Genomic DNA, 19,029 nt, shown 5'->3' with positions numbered 1-19,029 from the left:
ATATACATAATTTTTAATAATAAAAATAAAAATTAATATAAAAATTAAATAATTACTATTAATAAGACAGACCAGTCTGAGTCGGTCTGTGTTTAAATATATGCAGGTTTCAACAGATCTGGCCTAATTGAGCTTAAAACCATTTTTCTTGTCCAAACCGACACATTAACCGTGGACCTAGACGAATACCTGACCCTGTAAATACCTGCATAAGCCCGCAAAACTAGTTATCTCAACTTATCCAGTCCAGGAGATGAATTGGTGCCCTTCCTGGCATAGCTGATGTTTTTTTTTTATTATTATTACAAAAAGTTCTGGTATAGGAAAGGTATATCCAACCCAGGGTCTAGTAAAGCCTTAAGACCACCAAACGATTCATGAGAGGACTTACATATTGCTCTAGCTATAAAGACTCCAACAGACTCCAGTGGAAATCCAACCCGGGCAGAGCATTGAATCCACCATCATTGATGCCTATGTTTTGTATAATAAAAAAATAGTAAAAGATAAATACAATTTGTTATGTTTTTAGGCCAAAAACAAACCTAAAGAATTAGGGGTGAATACGGTTTGGTACAATTCGGGGATTCTAGAATTGTATACTTGTAGCATTGCATAAACGTTTTGTATACTAAAAACCTGTGGACAGTTGAAAGAAAGAAACCCTTTTATGAATTGGCACAAGTTTAATAAATAATGACAGTAATACGAAATTACTTCTAACTTCATATCTGAAATTGAGTTTTCAAAATCCTAACATTTTCTTCTCCTTAACTTTCAATCTTAACTCTTCTTCAGAGGGTATTTTATCACCACCCCTTAAGGTAGCTGACCACCATGCTCTAAGTTCATCCTGCATTATTCAAACACACCTAAAATCATCAATTTTACAAAGAAATGCATCTATTTGCACCATTATCCACAAAATCTACACTGCTTTTACCTCAAGGAAGTCATGGTTTGAGACATATTGACTTTTAACTGAACATTTCATCCCACCAACATTTACAGCAATTGAAGTTTTCGACTTTTCCACCGAACTCTCCATGTGTTCTCCTGTGTAATCATATCAGAAAATCACTTATACTGTTAATGGAAAAATGAATGCCATCGACGAGTTAACGTTTTTCTTTTCTTTTCTTTTCTTTTCATACCACTTATGTAAGCTGCATAGTATCCGGTTCCTCCTAATCCCTCTTCCCACTTTCCTAGCCGCAACCGCAAGAAAAATCCATCAAGATGTGAAACTGGTAAACTGGAGTTGATCCATCTGATGTCCATGCAGACCAAAAATGAATTAAAGAAATTTACACACATTTCGTACAAGACAGCATAAATGTTTGTTGATTGATCTCAACTGATGCAAACAAAGATGGAGTCAGATCAAAAGTATTTTCGTGTCAGAACTAAGCACCTATATCACAATAATATGCAAGGAATTTTCGCCTTAAGCATATTGAATAGAAAAAAAGGACATAAAAATGAGCTTTACTGATATTAAGACTAGCAAATAGATAAGCTTTGATGTGATCAGTGCAGGTACTTCAAACAATCAATAATACCACATCATGATTTAGTAAATTTGCTTACTTGAGAATATCTGTTCGCGTCAAACGAAGACTTCTTATGGCGTCAAATACTCCACTAGGCACATCAGAAACCTGGGCATTGATAGCACTATATAAAGGTGTCACTTGGTTCAACCTTTTGTCCACTGAACTTGAAGCAATTTCCTTCCCTAGTGACCTTTTTCGGGAAGTAGAAGCTTCATTTGATTTCAAGTTAAAGGTGAGATCTTTTTCCACTCCAGAATCATTGTAATTACGAGCTTTGAGTGCATCAATGGTGGTATCTTCTTGCTTTTTATCATCATCATTTCTCACATCAAGCTCCATTTTGATAGGACGAAACTGGTTGGCCAGAGAAGTATCACATTCCGGTTCATTTTTCAATCTTTTACACACACTAGGACAAGCAACAGCCCAATGATTGGACTGAAAACATCTAATACACACACAAGACAATTGTTTTACTCCATCGTATAAATTGAAATTCCTTTCAAGGTCTTCGAGCTCAGTACTTACTATCTCTGGACATTCTCGCAAGTGATGACCCTTCATACCGCAAAAGTAACAAGTCATGGTTGCAGAATCTGCTCTATCTGGGTCGTCTGATGGCACAATGTGTTTAAACACATCCAATCTCCTTGCGAAAACAGAAGCCATTGCCTCGGAGCTATCACATCTCGAGGAAGGTGAGACACGGTTCAGTTTATAATCGGACTTATCATTCTGTTGTCCTTTGATTTTATTGAAACCAAAGGAAGATTCAGCAGCAGTACCACAGTTTTGCACACACGTCATGTTCTCATCATTTTCATGCACATTCGAAGAACCAATGAGATTCTGCAATTGAGGATTTAGCTTCATGCTATCACGAGAGTAATCAAGAGGTTCACCAGTACTTCTTTTCCGAGGATCCTGATTTGGAGAGGGACCAGAAGTTCTGTTAGTAAATCGAGCTACCCACGAGCTTTCTAATGGGTCACCTCTGAAACAAAAATCACGGGCTGTCTTCGCTTCAAATGGAATTTCAGAATCGATCTTCTCAACACTATTTGTATTATATTTTCCATGAGAAAAATTGGAGCTTGTTCCATCTTTCTCCTTATTAGTTGGCAGGTTGCTTGGATTTATGTTCTCTGTAGAGTTGGCATTGCTTTCTTGAATGGGAACAAGATCCATAGATATATCTTTAGAACGGACCGATGGACCCACTTGATTGCCAGATGTAGACTCATTGAACCTCTCACTTGTTGGCAGAAATCGATTGTAAACATTACCAGTCCCCATACAATAGGCTATTGGAGTAGCATTCAAGTTACAAGTTCTATTTTCCAGCTCAAGTTCTTTAGACACTTTTGTTTCCCGATCAGAATTCAAGGCGGAAGCTTCTTGGCCCTTTCCCTTTTGACTATAAAGGGACCGAAAAATCGATTGAAATCCTACATTTCTGGGCTTCGGATCTTCGTTTTTGTTGCATGTGATCAAGTCCTGATCAGCATTTTCATGTCCATGATCAGGATTAGAAACGACAGCACAAGGAGGAGCCCCACTTTGAGGTAATCTCGAGAACCCCTTCGTCATGTTTGAGATCCAGTTCATGAATGAACTATTCTGTTTTGAAGACGAACCAGGACTTTCATGAATCTGCCTTTTAACCCTTTTGTTCTCGACAATCAGCGTTTGCTCAAAGTTCCATTTCCGTTTTCCTGTTGATAATTGCCCGGTACTATTACAACTTTCAACAGTGTCATTGCTACCATCCACATTCTCCTTATTCAACATCATTCTATCTTCATCTTCATCAGCTAAAACAATACTCTTTCCATTTATACGACCCTTTCGAAATTCACTGTTACTGGAAGACTCTTTCACTTCAACAGTCTTGTCCTGCTGAATGTTGCTTTCAATTATATCAGCAGATTTCAGTGCTACAATCTCAGTAGCCACACGAAAAGCATTTTCACCAAGGGGATTTTCTAAATCATTTTCAGCAGTTGACTCCATAGTTTCCAGAAGATTCCTAGTGCCCGTTTTACCTTTCCTACCTTCGTCTAAGATCGATGGCATTTTCTCACGTCCTCTTCCAGAGGATACTGCATAGTGAACTTTAGTTTCATTAGCTTCACATTCTTCCGTAGCATGTGTTACAGGGGCCACAACAATTTGCATTCCTAATGCATGAGTGCCCTCACTGATGTCTTTAGATTCAGCAACGTGTTCCTCACAAGTTGGATAGTTTTGTGCCATATCTGGTTTGAATTCATCTGTTTCAATTGACAAAAGAACATCATAGCCATTTTCGAGAGGTGATTCAAAATGAAAGAAACTACATTGTCTTTTAATATACTGATGCACATAGAAGCTAGAGAAAACAGTGTGAAATATCTTGAGTACTCTGGAAAAAGCCATATTTGAGATTGTTCTCGTCTCATATTGAAAATATTGGGTACTTAGTATAGTGCATTTCCGAAACAATATCAATAAATGAATTCTAAACAATAAAGTGTATCTACTACTCCAGCTTTAAAGCCGAGGCAGCTTTCTAGAGGTACTATTGTGGTGTCAAACATAACTGGAAGGATAGCATCATGCAAATGAAGAACTTTGAAATTTGTTTTCCCCGATTTCGTATTTCAGGTGAGGAAACCGACTTAATCACACATACCTTCCCCTTTATTACTTCTTGGATCCTCGTTCTGTAAAACATTCATGTTTACTGCATTTTCCGTTTCCTCCACCTGGTCACAGGTTGCTGCCAAATAAGGTACATTAACTAATTAAGAATAGGCATTTCAGATACACTATAACACATATAGATTCAATTACAAAACAGAGTAACATTAACACTACTGATGGGATGTTAAAATAATTCATGAACATCTGTGGTCAGTTCATTACCTGTTCCGCCTAACGGGATGATGTCAGCATTGCTTGAAGGAAACATACTGGAATTATCTTCTCCAGCAACTTCACTCTCCAATTTACAAGCAGCTAAAGAAGCCATAAATATTTCTTTGTTGATAGGTTTTGTAGTAATTGAGATATGTTTATCAGAATTCGATTCGCTAGCCATGTCAATAGTTTCTAGACCATATAAAAGAGAGGGCTCTTGGTTGGTAAAGCTACTATCGGCACATTTAAGATACAAACCTCTTTTTGGAGACCAAACCAGTTCAGCCAGGGTGTTCGTGGCCACAAAAGTCATGTCTACCCTTGAAGCTGCATTTGCACCTGCACCTGGATCACTGTTTAATATTGTCTGAATACACTGATTGGAATAACCGAGAGCAAGACTTAGATTAGTTGATTGAAGTATGTTTTCATCATCCACATTCATCTTTGATGTATGAACTCTCCAATAGGAAATCCTGAAATTCCAATGAGGTCCACGTAAAAGTCAAACTTCTCCATGGTGCTAAACACAACAACTCTGTGTCTACAGAAAACATTCGAATTAATATACATCATTTGATGGCAAAAATTGAATTCCAAGGCATGGAATAGAACTTTCTGAAGAAATCAGCGGAAGCACCAAGGTTTACATAAAATCTATGTTCTGATTGAATTGCATCAACATATGATGCAAAGGCATCGAACAAAGATCAACGACTGAAAACATGAAACCATTTATTTCATAAATTAAATTGAACATATCAAAGTTTTATGCTTGCAGAAGTAATGCTGCATTCCTAAAACACACAAAGGGCTTAAACAATTTGGTTGACATAACATTAATTCTGATCCATACGACACCTCAAATATTTAATTTACTTAGCTGAGGAAGCCATAGATTGATTGCAAGCTGTCAAAGTCTACGCGGATATGACAAATATCCCAAGAAAATAGAGTTTGAGGATCTTGTTTTCCACTCTATCCTACTGAGTTGTACAATTCTTCTAATTAACGAATCAACCATCAGAATAATTCCTTATAAAGGCAACGTTCAAGAAGCTCATAGAGCTTAGGTATCAAGCCCATAACCACATACTTCAATGTAATCAAAACTACCATTATGCACCATTTATTTGCACCACTTTACAAATATTTAATTTACTTGGCAGACGGAAGCCATAGATTGATTACAAGCAAAGTGTATGCGAATATGACAAATATACCAAGAAAGTTTAGTTTGAGGATCTTGTTTTCCAATCTATCTAACGAATTGTACAATTCTTCTAATTAACAAATCGACCATCAGAATAATTCCTTATGAAGGCACATTCAAGAAGCTCATAGAGCTTAAGTTAACACAATATGACCATAACAACATATTTCAATGTAATCAAATCTACCTATCATGCAACATCTATATCTTACTACCCAAAAACAGTTTATTTGTTACCGGATTTATAGGGAAATCAAAATTTTCCTACATTTACAAAATGAAGATGACAAGAATTCGTAAAATTTGAAGTAAAAGTATTTTCCCAACAAAATGGTTTTCAGTTTTCACCCAACTAGCAATTGAAAAAGAGCTTTTAATGTGGCTTTGCTCAGATTTAGCTTGGAGCTAGGCAGTAAATGTAACACACCCAAATCCAACACATTGGGCCTCACGGCTTTAAAACGCGTCTGCATGTATTGAGTTCTCATCTTACTGATAAGCCCAATCACTCCTTCTCCATTTCCGATGTGGGATTAGGTTCATTCCTGCCGATCTCCGTCCCTCAGGACCGCTCCTTGCTCAGGCTTTCTATCCCAGCAACACCCACTCCGGACCGGGTCGTTACAGCAAAAGCTTTGGATAATAAATTATGCCAACAAGAATTTCAATTTCATATACTTTATCTACAAAAAGTTGTATTTGGAATAAAACGGTTATTACTAACTTCGTTACCATTTTGCTTACGCTAGCAATCCATAATATTGCAAACCTAAGCGGTTTTGGATAACAATGAATTCATTCACAAGGATTATCACTAGCTACTTCTTCCATTTTCAAGTAGTAAAAAAGTTTGAAATGGTCACAATTATAGAACAAATCGTATGGGCAATTATGGGTAACTGAAATCATAATAATTTGCACTTTCTTCAAGAACACCCTAATAGGACAAACACCATTGTTGCACCGTTGGGAAAAACAAAAAACACAATCCGAAATTGATCCAGAAAATTGGTATCAGAAGAATATCAGGAAAATCCGTATTAGAAGAATATCATACACATAATCGAAAACAACAACAAAAAAATTTAAAATAACTGATCAATGATGCTTGATCTACTGATCCTACTCTACAGTATTATCCAAACACAAATCACAAAACCACAAGTAGAGAAAAATTTGGGGGAAAATCTAAAATATCATCGTCACTACTACCCAAGGAAAAGCAAGTAAAAATTGAGAGAAAAATAGATGATTGAGAAGATGAACATACCCTATTAAGCTTCAAATCCTTGAAATATGGTTGTTTTCTATTGCTCCAAGAACAGAAAAAAGAAAGAAAGTTTGAGCATATATGAAGCTGGGACAGATTGAGGATAGAAAGAGAGAGAGAGAGAGAAGATTCTGAAGTAAGAAATAAAAGAAAGTGGCTGGCAAGAGTTCTGCAATACAGTGACAGGAAGGAAGGTTTGAGATTCTGGTGTATGTGAGGACCAGGATATGCCACGTAAGTAACAACATTCCAGGCCAATAGTATCAGTTTTCTGATGCCTGCCATGAAATATTACTATTTTAATTAGATTCACCTCCATGTCAACTTTGTGGCAATCTCTACTTAAACCTATTTTTTAAATATTTGTTTACTACTTTTTAAATGTTAACAGATACTACTAAATGTTTATTTATTTACATTAACATTTCCGGATAAGGAAATACAGTTGCAAGTCCACATACGGCAATAAATTAAAATAATGTTTTCTTTAAAATATTAATCATGTCATTCTAAAAGTACTAATTTTTTTTACTCATGTCCGATTAGAGGAATCAAAATCAATGATTATATAGGTCTAGCAATTTTTTCTTCTTCTTTTATGTCGAGGGACAACAGTGTTCACAACGATATGATGATCAAATAAATCTGTTCATTTACCATTAGATTTAGAATAATTTTAATAAGTTTAGATTTAATGATAAATGACTAAATTCGTTTGGTTATCAGAGTCCATATGAATATACTGAGTTGAGGGATAATTTGTATCTTTAGCCCATGATTAGAGAGAGTAGCAAACTCAAGTAAGGACTTATGAGAGGAAACTAATACCGATATTACAATACAAACTAAGGAAAATTACAAACTTTCACGGTATTAGAGCTTTTGTAATTTTAAAACTCTATTTTCTTTTGTCTCGGTAACTTCTCTCCTTCCATTGGCTTTTTTTAGGATCATCAGTTCGTCTCCCACATGGTCACTGGCAACACATACAATAACACCCAAAACACCTCCATCACCCAATCATTTTCCAGCTCTTCTATAAACAACTCCATCTCCATTAAACTCGACTCCACAAACTACATCCTTTAGAAAACTCAAATTATGTCAATCATCAAAGGCCATGGGTTCGCTAATCACATTGATCCTCGGGTTGTTGTTCCTGTCAAAACCCTGGCTGCTAGTAACCCTAATCTAGTATACAGACAATGGGAACAGAGAGATCAACTAGTTCTTAGTACTATTATTTCATCCCTTTCTGTTGGTGTATTGCCTCAAGTAGTTGGTGCGGCTACTGCTTCTCAAGCATGGGAACATTTGACAAAAGCATACTCTGTTGGCTGTCGGTCTCAAATTCAGGATGTGAAATTTCGGTTTCACAATCTTAAAAGAGAGAATGGCATTATCTCTACGTGTCTTCAATATGCAAAAATGGTCAGTGATCAACTTTCTGCACTCCAACGTCCAGTTTCGAATGATGATTTGGTGGAAGTTGTTCTTGATGGGCTTGGTTCGGCATACCGCCCCTTTGTTTGTGCTCTTGAGGCTCGGTTAGAGTCTGTCTCTTATGATAATCTCACTGGTCTTCTGCTCAACTAAAACTAAATAGAATCCAATCGAATTCCCTTGTTCATTTGGGTCCATTAACTCTGTTCTAACCAACTTAAACAAAACGTTGATTCTATAGTACTTCTATTTTGCGAGCGATCTAGATAAGTATATTTAGAGGTGGTGGTTAGACCAAACATCCAAAGTTCGTCTAATCATGTCATCAGTAGGTTTTAGCTCACCACTATGACTATCCAACTCAGATATTAATCTCGTGTTTAAAGACTGAGAACCTAATAGTAACCTCATAGTAATCCTTTACTAAATAATATCATGGTGAACATGAGGCATGGTACAGTCATCCTCATATAGTGTTCAAACATTTCTTGATCTCTTAGTGAACTGATAAGTTCGAATAAGCAATATCCACTGCTTCATCCGGTGTGGCCACACTATTCTCAGTTCCATTAATCAAATGGTCGGTGATATCTGATCTTCCCTAATATGAGTAGAAACCCCCACACTTCACTCATGGTCCCTCAACATGATTCAGTATATACATGACTAACCCATACTTGGCACCAAGTTGCCCATTAGGCGATAACAAAAGAATGTAGTGTCGCATCTAGGTCTCATAGTGAGTTTGAGTTTAAGGATTCATCTATAACTTTTACATGAGAACCACCTGTGACTTTAGACAACCATGTGGTGTTCTCATAGCGGATCAATCCAGAGGTTACATCCATAAACCCTAATGCCCTTGGTTTGACACACCATATCTGTGACCAGTGAAACACCATCACAACCAAGACATAAACTAGTCTTTAGTTATCGTTCGTTCCCACGATAATAACAGACTATGAATATTTAGACTAGTATCTTATTGAAAAACGCCTTCACTTGACCAGGTCTTTAACCCGCCAAACGTGTGCAGATCACTAATCATCTTGTACAAGTAAGCATGACTTAACAGGTTATTGCCTTATAGTTAATGATATCGTTAAATATAACGTCTCGGGGCTATGGTATACCCTAACAACAATCACATATCTTGGGATTTCCTATTCCGTAAATAAAGTCAGCCAGTTCATACACCAACCGAGTCTTGATCACTAGAAGATAGTGAAACGGATTTTATGGTACCTTCAAATCACCCTTACACATGGTCTACCTTTTTTGGCAAGCACTGATTTGTCCATAATCAGATTCACCGATGCCGATTTGGGTATGCTATCTATGTCAGTCCAATTTAGTTTCATGGCGCTCACGCAAGCAACATATTGTTCTCGATCATCAACTGAAGCCGAGTATCATGCCTTGGCTTTTGTTGCCTTAAAAATTCTATGGCTAAAAATGCTAATGTCAGAAATTGATTATCCGATATCTCATCCATGATCTGCCCCATATTTGGTGCAACAACCTTAGTGCCACCTATCTCACAACTAATTCAATCTTCCATGAACACTTAAAACACTTAGAACTTGATTTTCACTTCGTCTGTGACAAATTTGCAAAGAAAGAACTCCGAGTTTCATATCTTTCTACATAGGATCAAATAACTGATATCTTAACCAAGCCTTTCTCCAAGTCTCAGTTCCATCTCCTTCATGACAAGTTAAAGTTTCACCCACCTTTAACTTAATGGGACATAACATATATATTACCTTATATTATTGTTATTATAACAAATGTAAAGATATTATGAGGTATTACTGATATTAAGAGATATTCAATTTAGTTTCTAATTTTAATTGTAACAACTCTATCTCTATCTCTGTGTAGCTATTTAACATCTCTTTCTATTCAATACAAACCAAGGAGAATTACAAAGTTTCAAAAACCAATATTTTCTTGTTATTTTTTTGAAATAATGTACCAGCTTTAAGTTTTTTAAAAGGTATCAATTTAGTGACAATGTATAAAATAGCACTATTTTAATTTCATTGGTTGTGAAATGATGTAATTATAGGCCTGGCTAACAAAACTTGATACTTTAAGTTTACCTATTGTTAACCTATCGAGGCTAAAATTGTACCATTTCACAAATGATGAACGTAAAATGATATTGTTTTGTACTTTAAACTAAATTTAACATTTCTTCAAAAATCTTGAGCAATTATTTATTTTGTACTTCTAGTAAAATGCTCCAACCGCGTGGAATTTTTCCTATTTGGTTGATTATATCTTTGTTTTATCAGTGTCGCCACTCGGTTAACCAGAAAATTAGCCAACAAAAATTGACTTTTAAATAGAAATTCCATATTTCTGGATACAACTTATTAATTTTGGCACCTTGTCTTTTAAAACGTAGTTCTATTCCTATTGTTTATTTTAGTTCTTTTATTAGTGTGGATGCTTATAATATATACGTTCAAAGCGTAAATAAATATGAAAAGTAAATTGTTACAAATTTCGGATGAGAAAAATGGGGTACATATTTTCACAGCAGGTATATAAAAGACAGACAGGTTAGTCCATAAATAGGAATGGTTGAATGAATGGATCTAGGCTCAGACACATGTAAACATCTTAACACCTTCGAAATCAGGTTTGACATGTTATAAAACCTTTGTATTCCGTCGATTTCAAGAGTACTTTTCTCTGTGAGAGAGAATACTCGTATCATCGTCATTGGCTAAAGGAGTAACTAGATACACTAATATAGAAAATGACCTGAAAGATTTATCATCCCCGCGTGGCTCTATAGAGAGCGGCACACGACTCAGACATACAAATATGCTTATTTAAGACCATTTTGACACCAATACATCCCTTGAAACCATGAATACCATTTTCTTTGGCCTTAAGAACCTCAAAACTGTATGAATTTGACATGAATAAAAAAATGTTCCAAAATGTAAAACCCCGAGCATTGAGGTTTCTGTCCTAAATCTAGACCAATAGTCGTATGGGTAGGACATCTCAACCGTATGACTCACCTCTTCAAGAGGTGAGTGTTGTACGACCTTCATTGATGGAGGCAGAAATCATTTTCTTTACTACATGATAACTTGCTAAGTTAAAATGCAGTTTGAAGCGCTTTGGTGACAAATGGAGTCACCAAAAGATCTTTCAGAGGTTTTAAATGAAAGAAAAACATGAACAAAACCTTTTGTTTAAGATGAAAATCCAGTTTTACGTGATAGCCCGATAAAAACCCTCACAAGCTTACCCCCGTTGTGCGCCAGTTGTCCTTTGAGGAATGTAGTTTTTTGAACAAAGCAACTAGATATTGGCCAGTGGGTTTGGACACTGGAAGCTAATGTAAAAGAAGCATGAGAAGTCCTTTTGTTAAGTACATAAAGGCTAGGGAGTATCCTAATGACCTGAATTGCCAATATAGATTAGTGTTTTGCATATTAGAATGAATATGTATGTCTTAGCCTTATAGTGAGTGTAACTGCCAAAATGTTGAACCCCTAATTTCGTGATCAGAGTGCCCTTTTATAGGGAAAGTTTAAGGGCTCGGGCCTGGTTTTTGTTGAGAAATCAAATTTATGGCTTAGTCGTATGGCTAAGGGGTAGCAACCGTATGGATGAAAGACATTCGTTGTACGACTGAAACATTTTAGACATGTAATCGACTGAATTTATTCGGTGGTTGGATTTGTTAGTCGTTCAGACAACTTACTAACGCGTGTTGAGTAATAGACATATGACTGAGGGTTAACAAACATTAGGCTGATAGTGTAACAGTCGTAGAGCTAGATGCTCAATGATTGAAATCACCCATGATCTACCATATCTATCCGATGGGTGGGCCTGTCAGTAATTCAGAATATATCTGATGTGTGTTCAACAACGGTCACATGGCTGAAGGTTTAACCACCATAGTATGAAGGTTCTATAGTTGTAAGGCTAAAGGGGGTAAAGTTGTATGGCTATATGCAAGAGCTGTATGTCTAAAGTTCAAGTCAGTCATATGGCTGTGTTATAAGTGTCGTACGATGGTTGTTTAAGAGTTATATGGATTAAATGGCTCCATTTTGGGTATTAGGCTAGGCTATGTCGATTTGTTTGGGTACCTTGCTCTTCATTAGTTTACCTGCGCTTTAGAGAAGCTCAAATTTGCTTTCATCATAGGGTCATAAAATCTAGTGCTTACAACTGCACAATAAAATGGAGTTGCAAGAGAGAAATAGTATATATCTTGGTGGGATATGCTGAAATATGTTACTTGCAACGAATGTTAGACCTTGATTTTGGACTGAATGTATGAAGGTAGTTGCCGATGTTATCACTAAATTACCATAAGTACCATTGTGATTAATTTCACCCTTCAAAAACCTATGTTTCAAACCCAATGTAAGTCATTTTTTTATTTTTTCTGTGTATATTATGGTTTTGTTCCTGATCATTTGCATAGAAAATTTGACGAGAAAGTTATAAAATACATTTTCGTGGGTTATAACAATAAAAGAAAGGGGTGTAAGTGTTATGATCCAACAATCAACCAAACATTCTTCTTATGGCTAGATTCAATCTCATGATCCTTGTGAAAAGGGAAAAGAATTTCACCTCATTCCTTTCACGAAGGGAGGTTTAATAGAGATGTTATACTCCAAGAAATGTGATATTTAACAGAACTTCATCCTTGTGATCTCCTCATGAACTTGTGATACGTGATACAAAAGAAATTGAGGAGAAATTACAAGAAAAACTTGAAAAGAATTAAGTGACTAAAGAAATCACCTAAGATGTGTAACCAATAGAAGAAAACTTTAGGAGCATGTCACCTAAAAAGACTCCGTCTTCATGGTGTACATGATTACATTATCAAACACCTAAGAAGAGCGACCAAAGGCTATTATTGATGATGATAAAACTACAAAAGGATAACAATCACCCGTACAAAGGTCAATAAGAGAATGAAGACTAAATCCTATGGGTACGTTTGGTAAGATGTAATGAGCTTTGTAATGGAATGTCCATTATATTAAAAATCCATTATCATGTTTAGTTGGAATTTATAATTTTATTGCAATATAATGAAAATTCCATGACTTAAATTTTCTTTGATAAGTTCAGTAATCAGGATTACTAAAGAAAACTGGAATTTCATTACATAAAAAACTATATAATACTAATTCCTAGATTCCATCTATTTCCCCTATCTTTAATCTAACCTTTCACGACTCATCTCTAGGGCTGTAATCGAGCCGAACCGAGCCGAGATTTGGCCTATTCAAGCTTGGCTCACTATAAAATTAACGAGCTCGAGCCCGAGCCGAGCTTGCTATAAAATTAACGAGTCAAGCCCGAGCCGAGCTTTGGCTTGCTCAACGAGCTTGAGCCGAGCTTCAAGCTTGTTTCGAGCCCAAAATCCTCTTTTAGATTTGGTTCATTAAGAAAATTATCTAAACATGAATTATTTGTGAGTAAATTATTAATTATATTTGTGAAGTTTGCTCGCAAATAACTCTTTAATTGTGTACATAAACAAGCTCACAAGCAAAGTTTGTGAATAAATAAACAAGATGCTTACAAATAGTTCGTCTATTACTCATTTATTATGTTTGTGAACGAACTCATCTAATAGCAAATGAAATAATATTAAGTTTAGATATTTGTAAACTAACACAAAACTATATAGTTTTCTACAAAATTAAAATTTGTTCATAAATGTTCTAATCGAGCCTGCTCGCGAGCTTTCGAGCCGAGCTTTGGCCTGCTCAAGCTTGGCTCGTTTACGAACCGAGCCAGTAAATTGTGTTCATGAGCGGCTCGTTTACAAATCGAACCGAGTCGAGCCGAGCTTTTATCGAGCCGATCACCGAGCTGCTCATGAGCGGCTCTGTTTATTTACAGCCCTACTCATCTCTCACTCGATCAACTCATCGTGATGCTTGTTATCACTGGTTTCTTTCACTGCTTCATCGCCTTAAACGCTGACTGTGAGATGTAATCAGGATTACAATTTTATTAATCAAATATGGTAATGGAATCATTATTTCATTCTATTACATTACACCTTTAATTACATTACAACCTTGATTATATTACATTGCATTACAACGTATTAAACGGGCTATGTGCGCTAATGCAATCTTGATTTGGGTACTCCTCAAGTTTCAAGGATAAGCTTCATTCTATGTTTGGTTTTTTTTTTTTTTTTTGATAGTAAAGCTAATATTTCATTAAGAAGTAAAATTGCAAGTACAACACGAGATTAGTAAGGAATAAAACCTCACATACATATAGGCAAAGCCTAATAAATAGTCCACTAGGGCAAGAAAATGACTACTAAAAGCAGAAAAGACCATTAAAGGTACAACAAACATAAATAACAGTTGAAATATATATTGATCGTAACTCCAAATTTGCCGCAAAGCAACTGTAGACCAATCTTCAATATTGAACCATTCTGAATCTTCGGATCTAAGTCCTTTCTTTTGCAACCTCGTAGATCTAGTGATCTACGGATAAGATCTACCGTTTCCGTCCTTGCTACAACAGAAAAGGTTACAAAAACAAAGATTGTAGCCAACAGACACAGTTCGAACAGATCTGGAGATCCGATAAAATATATAAGATCCAACTGAAACCCGAAGCGAATAAAAACAACTACACAAAAGAAAACCAGAAAAACAAGAAAGGTGGGAGGAGGAAGAACTTCTTCCTCCTCAACTAGACAGCAGGAAGGAGTAAACGAGGAGGTTCGGCTTGGCAGTTTGGGTTAGGGAAGAAGAAGAAAAAGAAAGAAAGTGAGGGGGAGGCGGCGGTGAAGACCAGTAGAAAAGGAGGTCTGATCCTATGTTTGGTTTTAAATAGGAACTTTGTTTTTTTTTGGGTTGGGGTTTCCAAGTTTGGGGCAATAAATTTGTTTTTATCGATGATAAAAAATGCATATGCTTGAGTCCATAAGTTCAATCAAATAGCATAAAAGGTTGAAAAGTTGTAAGAAAATTGAAATAAGGATTAAAAATAAAAGTTAAGTATCCAAAATTCAAATAAGAATGAAAAAATTAAAAAAACTGAATGATCTTCTAACAAAGTTTATAGATGGGCCATTTTCACATAAAATTCATTCTATTATATAGGATGTTGAGAAAAAAAATATAAAAGATGTGCTTTTTTTTTATTATTATTAAAAAAATACTGTATTGTATTTTTGGTATGTACTGTATGTTTTATTGATGTTAAATGCATATTTCTTTATTTCCTTTTTTAGTAAGTTATATGAATGGAAGAAAGAAGTCTTTTTTTTTTTATTATTATAAAAATGTTATATTTCATTCCATAGAATTATAAAGTACAAATATAGCACGATAAAACTTCCCACCCATATAAGCTATAGCCAGTATAAAAACCACAAAGAGAAAAAAATAATCTACAAAAAGCATAAAAAAAAGACTACAAAAAAAGTAGTAAAAAAGACTAAAAGAGCAAAATGAAGAAAGAAGTCTTAATTAAAGGGCTAATGAGAGAAGTGAGTGTCATTTCATGGTGATGGGTTAATTAATGAATTTGGACAAATCTCACAAATAAATGTCTCATGTGATATGTCTCTATTGCCCTTTAAAAAACATTGACTCAATTTACCTAACCAAAATACTCAAAAAAATATTACCTAAAAGATAAATATATTTTCTGTTATATCATTTTACCATACATGAAAAAAAAATTATTTTAATTTAAGGTTGGGTAATTAATTTATTAATCCCTATATTTTGACAAAACACACTGTTTAGTTCTTGTGTTTTAAAAAACACATGGTAAGGTCCCTAACTTTTTTCTCGCTAAACTGTTTAGTCCTTCTGTCTGTTTGTTAGATATTTTATCGTTTATGAATTCGGAAATGACTAAATTACCCTTTATTATTTATCAGTCAAAAGCAATTTACACCTCTATGTCTTTCTCTCACAACTCGCGCTAAAAAAATAGAGAAATGATTGAATCCCTAACTCATAATCGACTCAAATCAACCAGAAGAACGCAGAGATGAGAAACAATGAAGAAAATTGTCTTATATATTTGCTTTTGTGGTAAAGGGTAGTTAAGGCATTACATTTTTTTAAATAGATCTTGACTCAAGTCCAAATTGACTAACAGAATCTTCATGAGAGTCTAACGATATGGACTAAACAATTTATCGAGAAAAACATTAGGGACTAAATAGTTCGTCGAGAAAAAGGTTAGGGACCTTACCGTGTGTTTTTTAAAATACAGGAACTAAACAGTGTGTTTTGTCAAAATATAGGGACTAATAAATTAATTACCCTTTAAGGTTATAAAGTAGGAGTTTTTTTCTTCTTCTAAATCTATCAGAGCATTTGAATTGGTCCAAGACGAACATATAGAAAGCAATCTCATTAAACAGTTGTTAAGCAGCTAAAAAACCATCGGAATAATCAACTTGGTTTAAGTAACAATCTAACTAGTGATTAAATTCTAAAGATGGAAGTATAATTTAATTTTGATTACAATATTTACTGGTAGAGTTCCAAAAAGAACCTACTCAGCTCGTATCTAAATTATCAGTCTAAAATACTATATAGTTAAACAAATAGAAAAACATCAGGGCAACAAATTAATTTTTTTTTGAGAAGACGGATATAACATTTCCAAAAAACGCTTATTTTCTTGCTAAGTATACATTAATTTTAAATGATCATAGAGTACTATAGTGCTATTTTGACTGTGCAATCATTTTCTTTCCTAATCAATGAAAGTCATCTTTAATAAATGAAAAAGAAAAACTGATTATATTTGGACCATTTTGTTAAATGTAGTCAACTTCAAAACTCGTCTAAATTTTGATGCAAAAATGTAAAGAGTGGTTGCAATGCAAGGAATTGAATTAGAAGGGGCAAAGTCAACAAAACTCGAAAGAAGATGTCCAATTAGATTAGTTTAATATTATTTTGTAATTTAGCTAAATTTTTATTGGTTGTTTTGACGGTGGTTCAGATGATGCTTAGCAAGCCTTGGTTTACCAAGCAAGTGGTGTGATCGAGACCTGTAGACGGTCCAGGTACCTACCCAGCCGTCTAGGCCCATGCTCCTTTGGGTCGGATTTGAATAATGAAAATTGATCTTAGACCCAGACTGATCAGGTTTGTTAAAGTCCGCTTATTTTTTGGACGGGTTTAGAATTAATAAATATGGCACGAGCCGGGCTTAGGATTAATAAATTTATATATTAAATATTTATTTTTAAATATAATATTTGTTTTTTATAATTAAAAATTATATATATATTTGGGTGGTTGGACTTGAGATTTGATTTTTAAGCCCGAACCCAACCCGGTTCAAGCCCGCCTAAATTAATAGTGGGATGGATTGGGCTTGGACTGGACATTTTTACCTAAAAACCCAATAGGCTCATAAGATGTATTTGATAAACCATCATTAGTTTTTTAATACTTCAGTTTTTTTTTTCTAACCCTAAAAAAGGGATTTTAGAGGGTGTAAAGATTATCATATTAACTTAGCATTTAATATTATCATCAAAAAAAATTTCATCTTCTTTCTTCAATTATTTTCCTTCTAGTTTTTATACGGATTCCTTCTCTGTGGTAGCAGTTTCTGTATTTGATGAGGGCATCTTAATGATCAATCCAAATGAAGGTTGAAACTGGACTCACACAACATGTCACTTATTCAACACGTCATGTGAGCAATTTAGAGGAAAAAAGAACCGTGAGGGAACAGGTCACACGACATGTGAGCCTCACACATGTCGTGTGAAATGGAACTAGAGTCTCTACTTCTTTTTGGCCAATTTACATGGTGTGTTATTTACTCCAGACGACGTGTGAGTTAAAACAATGGCAGCCCACAACTCTTTTCAACGAGCCTCACGCGCCGAGTCAAACCTGTGTCAACGTATGGAATCGACCAAAACTTAGCTACACGTCGTGTCATATGGACCACACGCCATATGGCTCAACTTTGCCACCAAAAAAGATACCATCTGCCACAAGCATGTCACCATTTATTTACTATTTTACCCTTCCTTAATTATTGTCATGTCATTTACTATTTTTCTACTGTGCTTTGTAAAACCCTTTTTGCCCATATTATTAGTTGGGATTGTTAGTATGATGGGAGGGGTCTTTGGTCTTTAATCACTTAGGGTTGAGTAAGTATTGAAGCCTAATTTTTGTAAAAACAAAGCAACTTATATCAATCAAACATATTTTCCTCTTGCAAGTAAAGTTTTCAACCTCGATGGAATTCATTTCCATCTAAGTAATCTAGAGAACAAGTTATTTCTTTGTTATTTGAGATCAAAATCAACATTATCATCACAGATCTATATCAATTGCTACTAGAGTCAATAATTTTCCTAACACGCGACTTTTTCGATAAGGGTTCAACCGAGGTTACCACAAGAAGCTATAGAGGCACAAGATAAGAAGATGGAAGATTTCAAAACCGAGATAAGGGAGACCTTAAGCTAACAACACTGGATATTGATGGAAGAGATGAGAGCATCGATGGAGAGGTTTCAAATAGAGGTGAGGAATGCATTTCCATAACTCGAGGGAGGCCGTTAAAGGAGAAATGAGGAGATTCTGATTCCTCAACCACAACAACAA

The 19,029-nt window shown here is 35.2% G+C and overlaps 1 protein-coding gene across 4 annotated transcripts; it reads right to left on the bottom strand.

Annotated features, from left to right (window-relative positions):
- Positions 1-649: 649 nt before the first annotated feature.
- LOC136219610 (uncharacterized) lies at positions 650-7,126 on the bottom strand. Of its 4 annotated transcripts, XM_066007080.1 has the most exons (8): positions 6,941-7,126; positions 4,716-5,001; positions 4,464-4,556; positions 4,231-4,317; positions 1,591-3,829; positions 1,155-1,270; positions 944-1,056; positions 650-853 (listed from the first exon to the last, which is right to left on the bottom strand). In XM_066007080.1, exons 2-8 carry the CDS (start codon positions 4,900-4,902, stop codon positions 746-748), a joined length of 2,943 nt encoding a protein of 980 aa, XP_065863152.1. In that variant the 5' UTR covers positions 4,903-5,001; positions 6,941-7,126; the 3' UTR covers positions 650-745. The 4 variants fall into 4 exon arrangements, with proteins under 4 accessions (XP_065863152.1, XP_065863149.1, XP_065863151.1 ...); XM_066007077.1 differs by having other exon boundaries at positions 4,464-5,001; XM_066007079.1 differs by having other exon boundaries at positions 4,464-4,995.
- Positions 7,127-19,029: the final 11,903 nt, after the last annotated feature.

This window comes from Euphorbia lathyris, chromosome 2 (genome assembly GCF_963576675.1).
Source record: "Euphorbia lathyris chromosome 2, ddEupLath1.1, whole genome shotgun sequence".
In the NCBI taxonomy this organism is placed as follows: Eukaryota; Viridiplantae; Streptophyta; class Magnoliopsida; order Malpighiales; family Euphorbiaceae; genus Euphorbia; species Euphorbia lathyris.
This window is presented reverse-complemented; position numbering and strand designations above follow the sequence as displayed.